At 34.7% G+C, this 20,670-nt stretch overlaps 1 protein-coding gene across 2 annotated transcripts; it reads left to right on the forward strand.

The window, feature by feature from the left end:
- Positions 1-86: 86 nt before the first annotated feature.
- Positions 87-15,571, forward strand: CSN3 (casein kappa). 2 transcript variants are annotated; one of them, XM_038555123.1, is made up of 6 exons: positions 87-122; positions 5,717-5,859; positions 8,161-8,222; positions 11,647-11,682; positions 13,085-13,583; positions 15,415-15,571. In XM_038555123.1, exons 3-5 carry the CDS (start codon positions 8,166-8,168, stop codon positions 13,547-13,549), a joined length of 558 nt encoding a protein of 185 aa, XP_038411051.1. In that variant the 5' UTR covers positions 87-122; positions 5,717-5,859; positions 8,161-8,165; the 3' UTR covers positions 13,550-13,583; positions 15,415-15,571. The 2 variants fall into 2 exon arrangements, with proteins under 2 accessions (XP_038411051.1, XP_038411052.1); XM_038555124.1 differs by having other exon boundaries at positions 11,650-11,682.
- The last annotated feature ends 5,099 nt before the right edge of the window (positions 15,572-20,670 follow it).

The following is a 20,670-nucleotide window of genomic DNA, read 5'->3' on the forward strand; positions in this document are numbered from 1 at the left end:
CAAAGTAAAAGAGAACAAAAGATGGGAATAAAATAATTTAGAACCTGTTTCTAATGAATAAAAAAATAATATAATGTTCTCTTAATCTTAGGAATATCCTCTGACCTGAAAAACAAGAGAAGGTGATAAATATCTTATTATATCTTGTTCAGTACATAATACTTCTAATAATTTTTCATATAGAGAACCAGTATCACCTGATGAGTTATTTCCTTATATAAATGGCTAATATATCCAAGAGATAATATTTCTCCAGAATTCTACATGAATTCAGTAACATGGTAGCAGAGTTATTCTTCTGGGTAAACTTCTGGCCTAAGTTTGATCAAACCAAGGCAACTGAAAGAAAGTAGCTGCAATAGAACAAGGTGAAAAGTGAGGTAGTGGCAGCTAAAGGGCTCCTTCTTCCAATATCTTAAGAATGCATCCAATTTCTCTCAACTATCCAAGACTTAAGTAGAGGAATGAAATACAACCAGGGGCACACTGATCTCTAGCAGCAATCATTCCAAGCGAGAGCCCAGTGAGAGCTGAGATCCACCAACAATCAGAGGGAAGTCAGTTCTAATGCTCTCAGGAAAATCAATCCCAGAAAACTTATCTCTTATCCACATACACTGGCTCTTCAGTGAAATAAATCAGAATTCCAGGGAAAACAGATAATATACCTGCCTACTTCTTCATGACCAGGTTCTGGCATCATCCAGAAGAAAGTAATGAATCCCAAACTTTCAAGTGTATAAAAAGCTATTGAGGTGTTAATTTATTATACAGATTTCCAGGAATGCTCTTCTAAAAATTCTGACTCAATAGTGTGTGCTGACATAAGAATTTGCAACTTAAGCAAGTATCCAGATAATTAATAATTTGTGCAACAAACATTTGAGCGTATAAAATATGCCAGACACTTTAATTAACTCTATGCAGTGGTGAACTTAGGTTCTCATGAAAGAAGACAGAGAATAGTACATGAACATATATAAATTTTGAAAATAATTTTATGTTGTAATATGTTATGAAAAACATAAAAAGATAAAATAATAGAGTGATGAAAAGAAGGAAAGGCCTATTTAGAAAATGTGCCAAGAAACATCTCTCAGAAGACATTTGAGCTGAAATTTAAATAATATATATAAAGGAGACACTATTTGAGAAGTATAAGAGTAAGTTTCAGAGACTATGAACACAAGTAAAAAGTTCCTAATTCAGGAAAGAGTATAGTACCTTCTAAGAAAGAAAGGTTATTGAGACTGACACATAGTGAGAAAAAAAGTGGTGGAAGATAACTTAAGAGGAATAGAGACAATAAATCAACAGAAACTAATAGGTGCTGATAAGATGCTTGGAATTTATCCTAACTGCTAGTGAAAGCCACTGAATGACTTTAAGTAGGAGAATAACCATATCAGGTGTATGTTCAAAAGATAACATTTTTTATAACTATGTGAAGAATGTTTGTAAGTTGACAAGAGTAAAAGTAGGGAGAACCAGAAAGTACTGAGATGGTCAAGTGTGAGATGTCAGAAGCTGGGAATGATTAGAGCAATAAATGTAAGACTACAAAGTGTTGGCAGCTTTCAGGTATATTATTAAAATAGGTGTTTATAACTGTTTTAATGGCTTATTGAGGAGGGGACAAAAGATGACTCATGGGATTTTTTTTTTTTTTTTTTTTTTTTTTTTGTCTTCAGCCACACAGAGTATCATGGCATCATTTACTAAAGAGGAAAAAGCTAGTAGAGGACTTGGTTGAGAAAAAGGATGTGTTTGGAAATCAAATACTGTTTTGTTCATATAAATGTGGGGCATCCATTTCACATGCAACTGGAGATTTTTTTTTTAATTTTTATTTATTTATGATAGTCACACAGAGAGAGAGAGAGAGAGGCAGAGACACAGGCAGAGGGAGAAGCAGGCTCCATGCACCGGGAGCCCGACGTGGGATTCGATCCCGGGTCTCCAGGATCGCGCCCTGGGCCAAAGGCAGGCGCCAAACCGCTGCGCCACCCAGGGATCCCCTGGAGATTTTTTTTAAGAGTTTTTATTTATTTATTCATGACAGACACACACACACACACAGAGATAGAGAGAGAGAGAGAGAGAGAGGGAGAAGCAGGCTCCATGGAGGGAGTCCCACTTGGGATTCAATTCCGGGTCTCCAGGATCACACACCCCGGGCTGAAGGCAGGCGCTAAACCACTGGGCCACTGGGGCTGCCTGTGAATGGAGATGTTAAAGCTACTGCTGGATACCTGAATCTGTAGTTCAATGAAGTTAAGAGAATGTGTATCATATTTAAAACCATAGGAATGAGTAGGTCAACTATAAAGGTATTAAAGAGAGACAAAAGGTAGAGTGGTAAACTCAGGAAGAATCCATGAAAGTTTTCCCAAATGTAGATAGAGTCTGAGAAACATAAGAGGAACCAAAATGTTAATTAAAAGCAGCCAATAATTTGAGAGCTAAAAACAAAAGAATAAATCATTACAGGTCAGAAGGAGCAATCACCATGCCAATGGCTCCAGAGATTGATTAAGAGAAGAATCTAAACATTTCCAATGGATTTGATTACATAGAGGTCATAGTTAACCTGGCTATATATTTTGAATGGTATCAGAGGAATAAAAGACCTATGGAGTAAATAAAGCAAAGAGTCCTAGGATCATATTGGATATATAATGCTTTACAAAACTGAGAGCTTTCTTGATTACCTTTTTTAAAAATCTGTGTTATTATAGCAAGCCCAGAAACTCTGGGATTCTAAAAGTTACTAAAGCATAAATTTATATGTGCACTAATGCCAAGGTCAAACAACACTCATTCTGGGATCCAGATGATATCCAATGTCTTCTTAGGGCCTCAAAAGGGTCTCTCCACCTATGTCCAACAGAAAGCATTATCTGTATACATACTCTCTGCCAGCAGAAACTATGATTGTCTACTACATTCTTCAAAGTGCCCTGTTTTTAATAAGAACTATATAAGTGTGTACTGTTGATTTAAATGCACTGTGTCATATTCCATTTTGCTAGTGTTGAAAAATGTTAAGAGCATTTTACATTACTTTCCCAGAATTTTCACATACAGCAAAGTTTTCCAAAGCATACAAATTTCTGCATTAAAATGTTAATTTTCTGGTGCCTTAATTAATCATGTTCAAAGTTATGTTAGCTATTTACATTGCACCTACTATCACAAACACTGTTATATTTCAAGCACATGATAGAGTATTGACATCAGCCTGGTATTAATGAAGTAGCTGAGAAATAAAATGAGATAGAAAAAATACAATCACATGCTGTGAATACCACAAAAGAAAAGATATAAGGTACATATCAGATATGAAAAATGATAACAGAAGAAGGATTTGTTATGGGTAAAAGAAAGCATAGGTGTCAATGATCACCATCTTATCACAAAATGATTATTTCATTGTGCTTGAAATGTGAACATATGAACTCACAATCACGTCTTACCCAGCTCCACTACGTCGTTATATAAACAGACATGATTTGGGACCTAAACAGGGGAAAGAAGCTTTAGCTAGACTAAGAAGCCCTGTTGGCCCTTTCCCCACAATTCAGGGATGTTTCAGGAGTAGACTATGATCCCTGAATTGAATAGATGACGAGGTCAAGGCTAGTGAATCAGTTTCAGATTGTAAACACTCTTAAGTTTTAGGACCTTGTTTATCACTATTCCAACTTCCTGAGATATTTCACATCCATGGGAGTTCTGATCTTCCTTTTATTTTTCTTTGGAAAATACCAGAGAATCTGAGTTGCTCCAATGTAGAGTTCAACTAGTTCATCTATACCAGCCAATCAAAACTCTTTAGCTCTCTTAGACTGCCTTAGGTTAATATATACATGCGGAATACTCCATGTCACTAGTATTCAGGTAAATGTTAGGACTGTAAGTTTCACAAGGGCAAGGATCTTGGCCTGCTTTGGTTACAATTTATTCCTAATGCCTGAGACAGCACCTGAGCTAATATAAGAACTCAACAGGGCAGTCCGGGTGTCTCAGTTGGTGTAGCGCCACCTTCAGCCCAGGGCGTGATCCTGGAGACCCGGGACTGAGTCCCACGTCGGGCTCCAGCATAGAGCCTGCTTCTCCCTCTGCCTGTATCTCTGCCTCTCTCTCTCTCTCTCTCTCTCTCTGTCTCTCATGAATAAATAAATAAAATCTTAAAAAAAAAAAAGAAGAAGAAGAACTCAACAAATACCCAGTGTTTCAAGAAGGTCAGATTATTGTTTGAGGTAGATGGGTGACCCCACTGTAGAAATGGTTTTCTCTTGGTATAGGTAAGGATTCCTAGCATTCCCAGGTGAAATAAAATTACTGAAATATATTTTCCCACTAAAACAATATTATTAAAAGTGTTCTGACGTCTAATACTTGTGAATAATACTAATTTAAATAAATTCTGGTAATTGTGAATTAAATACTCAAAATTAGTATCATTCTATGGCTCTAAATCAATGACTGAGAAATTATCACATAGAAAAGAATGCCTTCATAATTTGGAGACTGACCAGTCCATAATTTTCTATCACTTGACCCTGACAACCAAAGAAAAAAGGTGTGACTAAACAGTCTATACAGAATGTCTGGTCTTAATACCCAGACAACTTGTTTTAGCAGTTTTGAATCTCTGCCATCTTTCTGCAAACACCAGAAGCCAACTATTCTGAGAAATAGAAAATCTCAACTCACTCTGTACATACTCAATAAGCATTCATTCTATGATTCTGAACACTGTTCCTAACTTTCTAAGACATGAGATTGTTCTAAGAAAAAAAAACAAGAATATAGGCAGAGCTACAATGATGATACTATTTCTTCTATTCTGGCAGTCTTACATTGATTCCTGTAAATACTTCAATCTTGCCAAGACCTCACAGCACAATTAACATTTTTTTTTCCCCAGAGAAATGCAAACAAAAGAAAATATCCTTTTCTGAAGTAGCTAAGCAAATTACTTGGTTAGCTATTTTACCAAAACAACCCCCATATTGGTGGTTTTATGATACTGACTATATATGTCAGAATGAGCTATCTCTAAAATAGAGCAATTATCCTCAACTCAATAATTTCATTTTGTATATCAAGAGTATTACTTGTATTACCAAAACCTAAAAATCTAAAATAAAATTTGATTCTTAAGAGCTTAATCAATGAACAAATGTATACTGAATGATTACACCATGAGTTTACTGAAAACTGTATGTTGCAGCTCAAATGCAAATGGCTATTTTATATTAATTAAAATATTTCACATTAGATTTAACTTGTAAGAAATTGTCCTGGGTGTATAAGAAATGGTCATTTTTCTAATTTTCAGAAATCAATAGTTGTAATTCTATAAAGAAGATCAACTAGAGCTCATAATGTATGCAGTATCACTTGATATCTATGTTTTAAATGAAAAAAACTTTAAAAATATGAGTGTTGTGGTTAGCTATTTTTCATTTTTACAACAGCTTTAAATTCAAATAGGTAGGGTTACTTAAGAATACAATTATTTTTTTTAGAACTCTTCTGTATCTTTTTATGAAACATAAAAATTCATTCCTTAAAAAGTGTAAGTAGTCTTTCTTCAGGTTTTACAAATGACAACTCTATTTCCCCCTCCACATTTCATTTACTAAGATTGACCCAAAGATGACCCTACTGTGATCAAATCTTTCCTTTTTGTCATCTTCCTATTCAGTGAAATGTAGGAGGAAAATAAATCACGTGAGCAAAGCACTAATACCCTTTAATAAGTCTTCAGTTATTTATCTTGGGTCTTCCCTACAATCGAGAGGCCAACTCAACCTACCGCCAAGCAAGACCTGACAGGCACAAGGAAAGGTAATCATATTGAAACATCCAGAGAGAGTGATTCCTTTTCACAGTAGGTGTTAATAATACCACCAAAGTTATTTTAGAAGCACATTTTCTTCCTTTACGCTTTTATTGTTAAGCTTGAATATGTCTTGGCTTCATTTTTTTTTTTTTTTCTTGGCTTCATTTTGACATTAGTTTCTAACCTAAACCTTAGATTCTGAATGATGTAAATGATCAGATTTACTTTTAACTTCACTTTGGGGTAAAGGTCAAGTTTTGATACTCATAAATTACTAAAGAAAATGTAAATTCTGAAGAACAAGGTAGAGAGGCAAAGCCAAACTCTTAACTACAGAGAACAAACTGATAGTTACCAGAGGGGAGGTGGGTGGGGGAATGGGTTACATAGGTGATGGGGATTAAGAAGTGTAATTGTGATGAATACCAGGTGCTGTATAGAAGTGTTGAGTCAAAATATTACACACCTGAAACTAATATTACACCATATGTTAACTGTAATTTAAATAAAACCTTTAAAAATTCATAGAAACTAAATAATTAAAAACTAGAAAATAAGGTATTTAAGACAAAGAATCTATTTCAACAGACAAATGTGGAGAGTTAACTTTTCATCAAATGACATGTAATAATAATCCAGATCGATCCCTTAATTAATTTCAAATATAATGTTATCTTAAGGTCACAATTTTATTTGTTATAGTATAACTATTGTTTTAAAACATGCTCTTTTGTATCGTCATGAAAGCTGAATAGTTCTACTATTTTACAAATTATTTCTATCTTACCAAGTGATGAGGGCAAAGTCAAGTACTCATTGGTTTAAGTAGCTGATAAGTTATGTATGGTCTTATCTGATTTCTGTTTATGCTAAAAAGGAAGGAATTACTATCATTTTATAGAATGTTGTGTGTGTGTGCTTGTGTGTTATAACTTTGTGGGAACTGAACAGGAGTCTTATTCACCATAGAAATTTATTGTTCAATCTATAATTTTAAAAGTTAAATAATCTATGTTCATAATACTTGCTAACACTAGATCTTAATCATTCCAACAACAACAAAAAAAGAAATAATAATTATATGACACGCTAGGGGTATTAATTATCACTACAATGGTAATCATATTACAATTTATAGTATGTATCAAATCAACATGTGGTACACCTTAAATTTATACAGTGTTATATATCAAATATATTTCAATTAAAAAGTTAACTGTCAAGTAAACACTTACTCTTTATGAAATTTGAATATGCTGTAGGTTGTACAGATTTGATTCCATATGAGTACTTTTCTATCCACTGATATCCCATCAACAGTTTAGTAGACAGCCTTAATCATTATCACCTGGGAATGGAGGCAAATAGAGTTTGATGTGCTTCCTCTTTCCAAGCCTGGGTTTTAACTCTGTGACCCTTTGTCATAAAACTCTGTTTGCAGGACTCAAGTCTATTACAAGTATGGCAATAACAAGAGCTATATCAAATATATCATAAAGAATGCATTTTCAGGATCCACCCTCTTCCCTTCATCTTACATGTTCCCATTAGATCGATCATGGAATTACAGAATCTTAGAAATCAGTTAAACCTTCATTTTAGATTAGAAAGATAAGGTCCAGGCAAGGGAAATTACTTTGCCAAAGTTATACAAGCAGAGGTAGGGACTGGGCTAGAACACAGTCCTCCAAAGGAATGTATAGTCACAACACTCTCCAACATAAAACCACACAGCTAGTTTCTGTTGTTTACAAAACCATGCCTAACTTATTCACCTGGCATTCAGGGCTTCTACTTTTGCTGCCCTAAACATTCTTTTCTACTTTATCTTTCCCTTCTTATAAAACACCACTCCATTCAAAATGTTTATGGATATCCCCAAGGCTTTCTTCTACACTTGAGAAGGTTTTGTCCGTATTTATCTCTCCATGGACAAATCCCATCTATATGCCATCTCCTTCACAAAGAATTTGATGATTCTTTTAACTGAGACCTTCTATCTGCAGAAAACCACTCGTGGCATTTTCCACTTTCTTTCCCCTTACACTGATTTGTGTATGTTTTAATGCTTTTCCTAAAACTGATGCTAGATGCTGGGAAAGCCTGTATCAGAGTCACCCTAATAATCTCGTTTGGTTTTTCTAAAGCTTACGATAAAGTTTCCACATTGGCTAAATCTACCCATAAATCTGGCTTTTTCCCTCCCTTAAAGCAAAACAAAATAAAACAAACAAACAAAAAAGTCCCAAGTCACTTCTAAATTATAAAAGATCCTTTTAATTTAATTTTTTTATTTTTACTTTTAGGTGCAATGATGAAGAGATTTTTCCTAGTTGTGAATATCGTTGCATTAGCCTTGCCATTTTTGGTGAGTCAATTTCATCTAGTCAATTGTAGTAAGACTTTAAGAAAATTTTATTTAAAAGTTCTAATTATGCAAATTTTTCTAAGTGCAGTTGTACTTACTTCATATAACAAAATAATTGGGGATCCCTGGGTGGCGCAGCGGTTTAGCGCCTGCCTTTGGCCCAGGGCGTGATCCTGGAGACCCGGGATCGAGTCCCATGTCGGGCTCCCGGTGCATGGAGCCTGCTTCTCCCTCTGCCTGTGTCTCTGCCTCTCTCTCTCTCTCTCTCTCGCTCTCTCTGTGACTATCATAAATAAATAAAAAATTTAAAAAAAAAGAACAAAATAATTGTATACTGGCTATATTTTCTTAAAAACAACTTATTGTTACATTCTGGGGGAAAAACAATAGTGGAAATATTTTAAAATTACAAAATGCTCTAAAAATAATTCCTAAAAAATAAATACATAAATCATATTTCAGATCAGAAATTCCTTTAATTAAATTCCTATCTCAGATCCTTTTTCTTTAGAAACTAAATCCTTAAAACATTAGGAACTTGGTTAAAGATTTTCCACCAGTATCAAAGACCTTGAACACATCTACTTTTAACATTCAAATATCATTGTGTCTTTTGTTATACTCCTCTCATTATGTCAACTGACTCCTCCCCAGGGATAGTATCCATAAACAATTCTATGGTTTTCAGACATTTTCTTGAATTGCATGCTATATGTTAAAGCTATTGGACCAAGGAAAAAGATTTGGCTTTTTTCTTTCTTTCTTTCTTTCTTTTTTTTTTTTTTTTTTTTGACTTGCTTTCATGTGTGTTGGCTTTTGCTGTTTTATTTTCACGTTCATTCGGGGATCCCAGGCACTTATTTGCCAATAGCAAGAGCAAGAAAACAAACAGAAGATGTTATATGACCATCTCTTAGATTATATATTTTGGAAGACACTATTGCTTGCTTCATAATTCATGTATTACTAAATTTAGACTTGCTTTTAAGTTGATATCTATTAAATAATTCTATTAGGTAAATTCTTGGAGTCAAACTCTAAAAATTTGTATTATGGCTTTCACATTTATTTTCTTTCATTTATTCTTTTCAATTTATTGTAGCCACCAGCACATTGCAAACTTGGGTTCTTTCTTTGAGGGACAGGATTAAAATTTATATAAGAAAATTATTCTTTTAGGTTATGGACACAATTCCAACTTGTGTTGTGGGGGAGGGGAGAGGAGTTGTGGGTTCTCACACACCACCAAGTAATTTTTGGACACCACCAGAGTGTTGAAGAATTTGACTCAATTCTGACACTATCTTCCCAGAGATAGTGTCAAATTTCACAAGTTAAGGTTTCAGACCTACAAAACCTCCCACTTCAGACCTTAGTTGCAAGCCCGGGCTGTTACCTGTAGTTCTGAAGACTGGCTATAGATGGGAAGTTCCCACAACTCCCTTCTTGGGCTTGGTTAGTTAGCTAGAGTGGCTTACAGAACTTAGGGAATGTTTTACTTACTAGATTATGGGTTTATAAAAGGATATAACAGTCAGATGGAAGAGATGCACAGGGTAATATATGTGGGAAGAGTTGCAGCCCTCCTATACCCTCTCCAGGAAAGTCATTCTCCCTGAATGTCCATGTGTTCACCAAACTGGAAGCTCTCCCAATTCATCCTTTCGGGCTTTTGTGGCGGCTTCATTACATAGAGATGACTTATCAGCCATTGACAACTGATTCAGCCTCCAGTCCCTTAACCTGTCCCTGGAGGATCAGGAGGTGGAATTTAAAGTCCCAACCTTCCAATCAAGTGGTTGGTTTTTATGCCAACCAGCCCCTATCCTCAGGTGGGGTCCAAACGTCATTTCATTAACATTATAAAATACACCTTCTTCCCCAAGGCACCCCCATCACTTAAGAAATTATAAGAATGGGGATCCCTGGGTGGCTCAGTGGTTTAGTGCCTGGCTTTGGCGCAGGGCGTGATCCTGGAGTCCCGGGATCGAGTCCCACATCAGGCTCCCTGTATGGAGCCTGCTTCTCCCTCTGCCTGTGTCTCTGCCCACCCCCTCTATGTCTATCATGAATAAATAAATAAAATCTTTTTTTTAAAAAAAAAGAAATTATTAGGGTTTTAGGAACATAACTGTGCCAGAAACTAGAATGAAGACCAAATATATATTTATTATAAATTGCAGTATCACATGATCCACAACTTCCAACTCTATGGCAACCTCTTCCTGAGCAACTTGATCCTCCTCTAGCTCCCAAACACTCCTTCCCATTTTCACAAAGGCTTCAAGCCAGAGGGACATGAACAAATAATTCAAAAAAAGAATGAAAGTTTATAGACATATAGAATTTTGGAAGTAAGGCTTCCAGGACCTTGAGGGGGCTAGCTATTGTTGGGAAAAGGTCATTTATTACTGTCTAATAAAACCTGAGTTTTGAGACTCTTCAAATGTATATTGGTGGGTCACATGCTTGAGGGATAATTGCCAACACGTATCTTGAGGGATTTAGAGGTAAAAGAAATTTCTAAAGGAATTTTTATATGTTAAAGTAGACTTCCAGGATCCTGGGGCTCAGGATCAGGGGCAATCAGGCTAAGATTGTCTTCTGCCCTGAGCAATGTATCAACATTGAGGCAGTTGAGTCTGTAGAGGAATGTCACTCTGCCTGATTCAAGGACTTGTCATTGAACTGTACATAGTAAGGAAATTTAATAATTTTTCTTTTGCCTTTCTTTCTGACATCATTATGACCTCATGTCAAAAGTTTATAAAACCATTGTGAGTTTCTAAAGCTTTAAGTATATGCCTATGGAACTTGTTTTCTCTCCTGATTCCCTATACATGTTGCAATCCAGAATTAAGAAAAGTATTATAAAAACAAGTGAAAGTTGATTTTTTAAAAAAACCCTATTATTTATATAACATTTATATTTTATGTGAAAGGCAATTTTTTAACCTAAATAAATCTCATAAATATCTTAGTAGGAGAGCAGAAAGTATACTCAATGCTCCTCTTATTTTTAACAATATACATTCAAAAGGCAAACAAAATCCCTCCAAAAAACCCAATGTACATTCAATACAAACTTAATATGTTACTTATATTTTTCATTTAAGCAGCTATCATGTATATTTGTTGGCACAGGGGTCTGATGATCATATTACTTTCAACCTTAAACTCTTCTCCCCAGGGTTGATTTTTAAAGATTTTAATTAGTTTATTGCTGTCACTTCTTGAGTAGTTCATAGGACTTATAGATTAAATAACCATGGAGAATGCTTTACAATATTTTACAATATTAAAAACATGGAAACCTTGTTTAGTCTTTAGTACAAAAGATTTATAAAACCACACGCACAAAAAAAAAAAAACTGGACTCTGCCTAATATTTTTTTAACTTATTTCTTCTTTCTGTGAACCTCAGCAGGGTGCAGAGGTGCAAAACCAGGAACAACCAACTGTAAGTTTATTTAAATTATTTCTAACAGAGATAAGAACTCTGAAGTATAATATTATACAAAGTTCAATGATATTTAAATGCCTTATATCTAGAAATTAATAAATAAACCCCATAAAATAATCTCATAATCTTTGAAAAAAGTATCACCTTAGCAACCAAATGTATGAATCAATCTCAATATTCATTTGAAAACTGTGAATTCTTTTTATAACCCAAGTCATGTGTTTTTGGTTTTCATGTTTATTTTGCAACATGAGAAAACTGTCTTAAAGTTTAATATTGGGAAAAGAGGAAAACAAATGTAAAGTTTAGTATCTCTCCTCACTGAAGACTTGGGGAAAGATCCCTCTCTGACCCATCTTTGAATACTTCTCATATGTTTGCACTGACCTCCTCTTTTTCCCAAATATGTTTGAATGAACACATTTAAATGTGTCTCCTTTCATGAGAAGTACTTGCTTTGCAGTATAATTTTGTTGATTTGTTTTTACTCATATGAAAAGGTCTAATGGCATATTTTTATAAATGCACATAAGAGACACACAGAGGCAAAGAAAAATAGAAAATTCCCTAACTGAAAAAAAAAAAAAAAAGAAAATTCCTTAACTGATTTTTAGTGAATAAAATGAAGCTGAAAATAATCCAAAGTATAAATCCAGGCATCCTCTCACATCACATTATTTTACTACTCTGCTACAATTAGTTTAGAAAAAAAATGTACCCTCAGCCTAATCTCTAGATAAATAAATTTGTAAAGAATTACAAATATGTGGTAAGAATACATATATACATATGTACTTACATATATATGAAAATATATATATGCACATATATTTCTGTGTGTGTGCTATGTTTAAACACAGTATGTCAAAGCTCTCTGAGATTTTTCTAGCTGTTGTACTTGCTATAATGCCCCACGTTTACTGAACACTTTTCATACATGCCTAAACCTAGGCAACGTGGTTTTACATTATGGATTACCTCAACTAATTTGTTTGAAGCAAACATTTTGGGGGCATCTGGGTGACTCAGTGGTTGAGTGTCTGCCTTTGGCTCAGGTCATGATTCCAGGGTCCTGCAATGGGGCTTCCCAGAGGGGACCTGCTTCTCCTTCTGCCTCTGTCTCTTCCTCTCTCTCTGTGTCTCTTATGAATAAATAAGTAAAATCTTTAAAAAAAAGAAACTAACATTATTTTTAGTGTTTGCTGAAAATCAAAAAGTGGAAGGGAAGAGGACAAATCTGTATCTTTGTAAAATAATATAGTGATTGAGTTCATTACTTCCAGTATTGTAGTTATTTAAAGTCAAACACTGAAATATGTACTTCAAAAAGTTCTGATTTAAGATATCTCTATATTCTAACCTACAATAATGCCATCTGCATGATGTATTCTTTTTACAGTGTCGTGAGAATGATGAAAGACTGTTCAATCAGAAAACTGTCAAGTATATCCCTATTCATTATGTGCTAAATAGCTTTTCTCACTATGAACCCAACTACTACCCACATAGACCAGCTGAACCAATTAATCATCAATATGTGCCTTATCCATTTTATGCAAAACCTGCAGTTGCAGTTAGGACACATGCCCAAATTCCTCAATGGCAGGTCCTGCCAAATGCCTACCCACCCACTATGATGCATCGCCCACAACTACATCCATCATTTATTGCCATTCCCCCAAAGAAAATTCAGGATAAGACAAGCATCCCTACCATCAATACCATTGCTACTGCTGAGGCTACACCTATTCCTTTCACTGAACCAAAAGTGAACACTGCAGTCACTTCAGATGCTTCCTCAGAATTCACCATCACAAGCACACCTGAGACTACCACAGTTCCAGTTACTTCACCTGTAGTCTAAAAACTCTGAGGAAACACCAAAGAAGACAACGCAGGTAAATGAGAAAAAGACAAAAATAAATAGTACAGACAAGATTCATGTATTTATCAGTATAATCATAATACCTAAAATAGTATAATAGATAAATTAAGCTTATTATGAGAGTAAGCAAAATGAGTTCATTATAATTGTAATTTGGTGGTGCCATAGCATTGATATACTAGATTCTGTTCCAATAAGAAATGAAATATCTTCTTTTACAAACTACAGAAAAATTAGAGATTTTATTAGCAAACTTTATTTCAATAATTGAAACACTCTTAGAATCTACTAGTTTTGTTTCATTCCTACTCATACACAAGGAAAGTAGAGTACCATATTATGTTAAACTTACGATTTTTCTTATTTCAAAAATAAATTTTTAGAACATTTATATAGAATATGAGGGTAAATACATTTTAAACATTTAACCATGTTCTTGCACTCTTAATTTTGCCCTGAATCAAACAAAAGGAAGTACATTTTCCATGCATTCCTTTATTTCAGACATCATTTCTGAAAGTGTCCAGGAAGCCAGGCACTCAAAATTTCTTGTATTCTAAGATGAACCCATGGGAAAATTGGAATTCCTAGTTTTAAAAGCACATATATACTAAAGGAATACTTTCAGAATCTTAAATGTGATGCCAACATTTCCATTTATTATTTGGATCAATGAATAATGGCAAAATCTAAACTGAAATTTATGGAAAGAAATTAAAGGGAAAGATAAATAAAATAGAGAATAACCAGGATGTGAAGTACTTTGGGGGAGAAAGTTGTAAAATTTTAAGGTTCTTTGAAATAAATATTTTCAGTGCATCACATTGTCTACACGTTATATAACCTGAAATACAACACAGTGACCTGTGATACAAGGGAATAGTATTAGACCAGAGAGGGTATTTGTTTCATCTTTGTGACTTAGGCAAGTCATTGCTCTCTCTGAACTTTCATTTTCTCTTAATTTTGGGTTCTATAGGGTTCAAGTGACAGTGCATATTGTGGAAAGATTGTAAAAATGATCAGTCTACAAAATGTATTAAAAGAATAAAATCCGTAAATGCTAAAATTTACTTTTAACCAATATCTTGTTCTTACTAAATGGTAGAAATGTTACATAGTTATCTCAGATTACTCCTATAGCAACCATATGGGACAGATTATATTACTATCTTGAATTCACAAATAAAAAATAACTGGCCCATGGATATTAAATAAATTACCACAACTCAAAAGTTCAAAACTGGGAACCAAACCAAACCTGTCTGGTTTCAGATAGTAAAGCAAAATTACTGTGCTATTTCTACACAGACTGTCTAATGCACAGAAATAGGGAAAACACATTATGGTTTTCTTAGACAAATGTATGTGCAAATTATATTATTTAGCTCTTATTTAATAGGACATATGGTAGGAAAAAGAAAGTGAGATGGTAGATAAATTTTTGACTTATTAAAATTTAGAAAATAAAATAAGAAAATTAATAGAAGCAACATGAAAGCAAGTAGTAAAATTACATATTTTATTGATTCAAAATGTTACATGATTCCGTTTCTAATGAAATAATCATTATTTCAGTAGTTATGAGTAAACTCATAAACCTAAATTTCTAAGTTAAAAACAGTGCATAATATCACTTATAAAGAAGCATATTAAGGACATTGTCTTAGTGTAAATATTAAGCAAAGTCAATTATTTTCAGTTACTATAAGCCAAGTTTAAATATTTAAATTTATAAAATCCTTGGAAACAGATATATGAGACAAATCACTTAAATAAGAGTCTACATGAGAACTATTAACATACTATTAGCTAAATTCCTCAACTTTCACCATTTTTTATAGGTCTTGCTGAAACCAAATGACTACTCCAAACTCTTCCTTTGGTCACTCGTCTAAATTCATTCAAGAGAGAATGTGATTTTGATGAATTTGGCTCCTTTCTCTTCTCATCTCACATTTTACATCCAGATCACATTTAATTTTTTGTTTCTTGCACAATAAAGCCATTTGAATGCAAGCGGATCTCTTAATTGAGGAGTCTGTGGATTATACTTCAGGGATCTTTGAAACCTTGAAATTCCAAGGCAAATTTAGTGTGAATTTGAATAAATAAGTTTATCTGGGGGCAAAGTTCATAATGTTCTCCAATTCTCAAAGTGGTCCATGGTCTAACGGTGATTAAGAATGTCTTCTCTAGTATGACACCAGAACATCTAAACTTACAAGTATGTCATCAGAACTAGAAAAGGATTAAGTTAACATTTTCCAATCCAAGGGACCACAAAGTGACTCTTGGGAACCCTGGAAACTCCATCAGCTTCTGTAATTTTGCCATGGATCTGTATTTGTAGCTGTGGTATCTATAGCCTGCCTATACCCAAATTGGCTCCTAGGAATTATCTAAAATTAGCAATACTGTGGAGCACTTAAATTTAATGTTAACTCTAGGGCAGCCCAGTTGGCTCAGCGGTTCAGCGCAGTCTTCACCCAGGGCCTGATCCTGGAGACCGGGGATCGAGTTCCACATCGGGCTCCCTGCATGGAGTGTGCTTCTCCCTCTGCCTGTGTCTCTGCCTTTCTCTCTGTGTGTCTCTTATGAATAAATTAAAAAATCTTAAAAAAAAATAATGTTAACTTTGGAGTTTCCAGGGTTTCATATCTATCTGTCCAAACATAAACATGGGTATGTGCATGCACATTGCACGCACACACACGCACGCAAGGAAACTTCTGGAATTGTAGTCTTCCAGTCTACAAACATTGGTGAATACTCAAAGTCCAAAAATAGAGTTTTCCCTTAAACACATATTGCAAGGTAAATGAATGGGTTGTTCATGTGCTTGCTCCATATTTAACACATCCTGCCAGAGAAAATATAAATTACTCAACCCTTACAAAGTGCTTACTGTCACCCTTCTAATACTTTTGTGAAACCCTCAACAGATGTGTTATTATTTAGGAATGATCTTTAGCCCTTTACCAACTCATTCATTCAAATTCTAGAGTCTGGAAGAGGAAGAGAGGCATGGTCAGGAGCATGGGATGGCTGGACCTCATTTGCTATGACTATTAACTATTAATTTCTTGAAAAACAAAGCAAAAATGTGGAAGAGGTAGAATTTATTTTATTAGTTAAAAATATCATCTAGTAGGTACAAGGTACTATAAGAATCACAGTACTATATAATGATATTTAATAATAACAATATTTAATAATAATATGCAATCAGTATACCCTATAGACCAGTCAATATTCTATTTGTTTACATATATTTACTAAATTAATATGTACCCATGGACTACATGTTGTTGTTGCTGCTGCTACTGTTGTTATGCTAGAGAAATGAAATAATTTTCCCCAAGTGGTGCTGGGGTTTCAACCCAGATAGTTTTGCTTTATTTTTTTAAGAGAGAGAGAGCAAGAGGGGAGGGGGACAAAGGGAGAGTGAAAGAGAATCTTAAGCAGGCTCCACACCCAGAATGGTCTGACACAGGGCTCGATCTCACAACCCTGAGATCATGACCTGAGCTAAAATCAAGGGTTGGAGGATTAACTAACTGAGCCAAAAAGGCACCCCACAGATAGTTTTGCTTTAAAGTCCTTGCTCTTAACCATTTGAACACTACTATATAAGCATTTCCACTCTGGTAGGTGAAATAAAATATGAAGCATACTTTGAAATTTTTTAAAAAATCTTACATATAAAGCTCTTTCACATATATTAATCTTCACCAATAATCTCTCTTTTTTTTATTTATTTTTTATTGGTGTTCAATTTACTAACATACAGAATAACACCCAGTGCCCGTCACCCATTCACTCCCACCCCCCGCCCTCCTCCCCTTCTACCACCCCTAGTTCGTTTCCCAGAGTTAGCAGTCTTTACGTTCTGTCTCCCTTTCTGATATTTCCCACACATTTCTTCTCCCTTCCCTTATATTCCCTTTCATTATTATTTATATTCCCCAAATGAATGAGAACATATAATGTTTGTCCTTCTCCAACTGACTTACTTCACGCCATCAGGGAAATACAAATCAAAACTACAATGAGATACCACCTCACACCAGTGAGAATGGGGAAAATTAACAAGGCAGGAAACAACAAATGTTGGAGAGGATGCGGAGAAAAGGGAACCCTCTTACACTGTTGGTGGGAATGTGAACTGGTGCAGCCACTCTGGAAAACTGTGTGGAGGTTCCTCAAACAGTTAAAAATATACCTGCCCTATGACCCAGCAATTGCACTGTTGGGGATTTACACCAATAATCTCTTAAAATAATTTGTTACTGCTCTTCATTTTCTATGTGTGAAAACAACTTCAAAACAGACATAAAGTAGTGAAAATTTATGGGCTTTGGATTTGGATAGAACTCAAAGTTTCAGCAAAAATTATCCTTACCGTGTGACCTTGAGCAATAAATAGAATAAAAATTAATATTTTTGATTCTTTGATATATATGTGTCAGGCTTTGTAACAAGGATTTTATAGGTATTAGTTTATTCCATGTGGTACTCTGTTAGATACTATTATTATGCTCATATATAAATGAGGAAACTGAGACTCAGATTAAGTAACTTGCACAAGACCATAAACCACTAAGTAGTAGAGTTTAGCTTGAACTCTAGCAATTTAATGCACCAGGCTTCATTACCTTATTACTAGACTATACAAACTGTAATCAGAGATATTAATTAATGTGCCCTATATTAACTGGGCATTTGGTCAATTTTCGTTCTTTTATCCCTAAGTTCCCTAAGTAATATTTCCAAGGACATCCATTGCCCACAAGGTAAAGTCAACTTTTATGATTTTGCTATCACCTTCCCACATCATCTCTTTTCCTTACATCCTCATATCATACACTCCAGTGACTTAAAACCTCTGGTGGCTACTTTAGCTGTACCAATACCAACACAAGCATTTTTCTGAAGCTGCTCAAGTTCTTCTGATAATTCATTTTTTTATGACTATAACTGCAACACATTTTCTTCCTTTTTTTTATAATAAATTTATTTTTTATTGGTGTTCAATTTGCCATCATACAGAATAACACCCAGTGCTCATCCTGTCAAGTGCTCCCCTCAGTGCCCGTCACCCATTCACCCCTACCCTCCCCCCCCCGCCCTCCTCCCCTTCCACCACCCCTAGTTCATTTCCCAGAGTTAGGAGTCTTCATGTTCTGTCTCCCTTTCTGATATTTCCTACCCCTTTCTTCTCCCTTCCCTTCTATTCCCTTTCACTATTATTTATATTCCCCAAATGAATGAGACCATATAATGTTTGTCCTTCTCCGATTGACTTATTTCACTCAGCATAATACCCTCCAGTTCCATCCACGTTGAAGCAAATGGTGGGTATTTGTCATTTCTAATGGCTGAGTAATATTCCATCATATACATAAACCACATCTTCTTTATCCATTCATCTTTCGATGGACACCGAGGCTCCTTCCACAGTTTGGCTATTGTGGACATTGCTGCTAGAAACATCAGGGTGCAGGTGTCCCTGAATTTCATTGCATCTGTATCTTTGGGGTAAATCACATAATCGAAATCTGATTTCTTGGCTTAGAGATCATATATATATTTTTAAAGATTTATTTACTTATTTTAGAGAAAGTGAGGCGAGTACAGAGGGAGAGAGAGAATCTCAAGTAGACTTGCCTCTGAGCATAGAGCCCAGGTGGGGCTCAGTCTCATGACACCAAGACCATAATCTAAGCCAAAATCAAGAGTCAGACACTTAACTGACTGAGCCACCCAGGTGCCCCTTGGATATCACATTCTTAAGAAAACCTTTCCTGAACTTCCAAAATCAAATGACCTACTAATGTGCTACCACAATATCCTGTTTCTGCCAGTTCCTTCCCCCTTAGTAGTCATCAAACACTGTTACACCTGCCTGTCTACCTTTCCTGCTGGCCTATTATCCCTATGAGCATAGGAACTCTATTCTGCCCACTACTATATCCAAGGTAAAGACTTGATACAGTGTAGGAACTAAATAAATATTTGTTAAACAAATGAGTAAATAAAGGAATAAGTAGATTGTTAATGACTGAAGCTGAAACACCCATTTAGGAGGATTAAATAACCTAGACCTTCCTTGCTGAAATCTAAAAAAAGTAAATGTTGACTTCAGCAGTTTATTTGTGATCACAAATCAAACCACCAAAGCCAGTGATATTGTTAAACCAAGTTTAAACTCAAAAGGGAATTACTACAAATCATTATCACCAATCACAGCAATATAAAAGTATAAAGAGAGAATGTTTTTATAACTTACTCTCAATTTTCAAGGAAAGAAAGCTGAATGTCAACAGAATGATAATTAAGTTACTATATCAACATTATGTATTATCTTAACTTTAGCAGACTATTTAAAAGGAGATGACATCATGTTCTCTTCCTAATATGATATACTTGAGGAGTGGCCACATGCCCATATTAATGAAATCATGACTATAAAGTCAGACTGATGAACAAAAACAGACTTAAAATATCAAGCATATTCTTTTTTTTAAAGATTTCATTTATTTATTCATGATAGACATAGAGAGAGAGAGAGAGAGAGAGAAGCAGAAACACAGACAGAGGGAGAAACAGGCTCCACACTGGGAGCCCGACATGGGACTGGCACGGAACCGCTGAGCCACCCAGGGATCTCCAAGCATATTCTTTTATGTGCATATTTTATTGACTATATTGAAAAATCCCAGAAACTCTTGAAGGCAAGATTAAACTCTTATACATTCCTATAAAATAATATTTGGCATTAATATAGCTATTTTCCATATTTAAAAATCATTCTTTTGAATCACTCATCACAAAATACCTACAACCATTACTGGGATGTTAAGACAGAACTTTAATGAATAAAACCTTTAAATATTTCAGGCCATAGAAATGATAAATTTTAAACTACTGATTTCAACTAATAGTAAAAATAATTAAAAAGTTATAAAGAATAAAATAATTTTTCTAAAATTTATCTTTGAAACATATTTCCACAAAAATAATCCATGAAAGTAATTGATGTTGTCAACATATCTGACTTTCTTTTAATCAGTATTAACCATTAACCCTTGTCAACA

This window comes from Canis lupus, chromosome 13, assembly GCF_011100685.1.
Source record: "Canis lupus familiaris isolate Mischka breed German Shepherd chromosome 13, alternate assembly UU_Cfam_GSD_1.0, whole genome shotgun sequence".
NCBI lineage: Eukaryota > Metazoa > Chordata > Mammalia > Carnivora > Canidae > Canis > Canis lupus.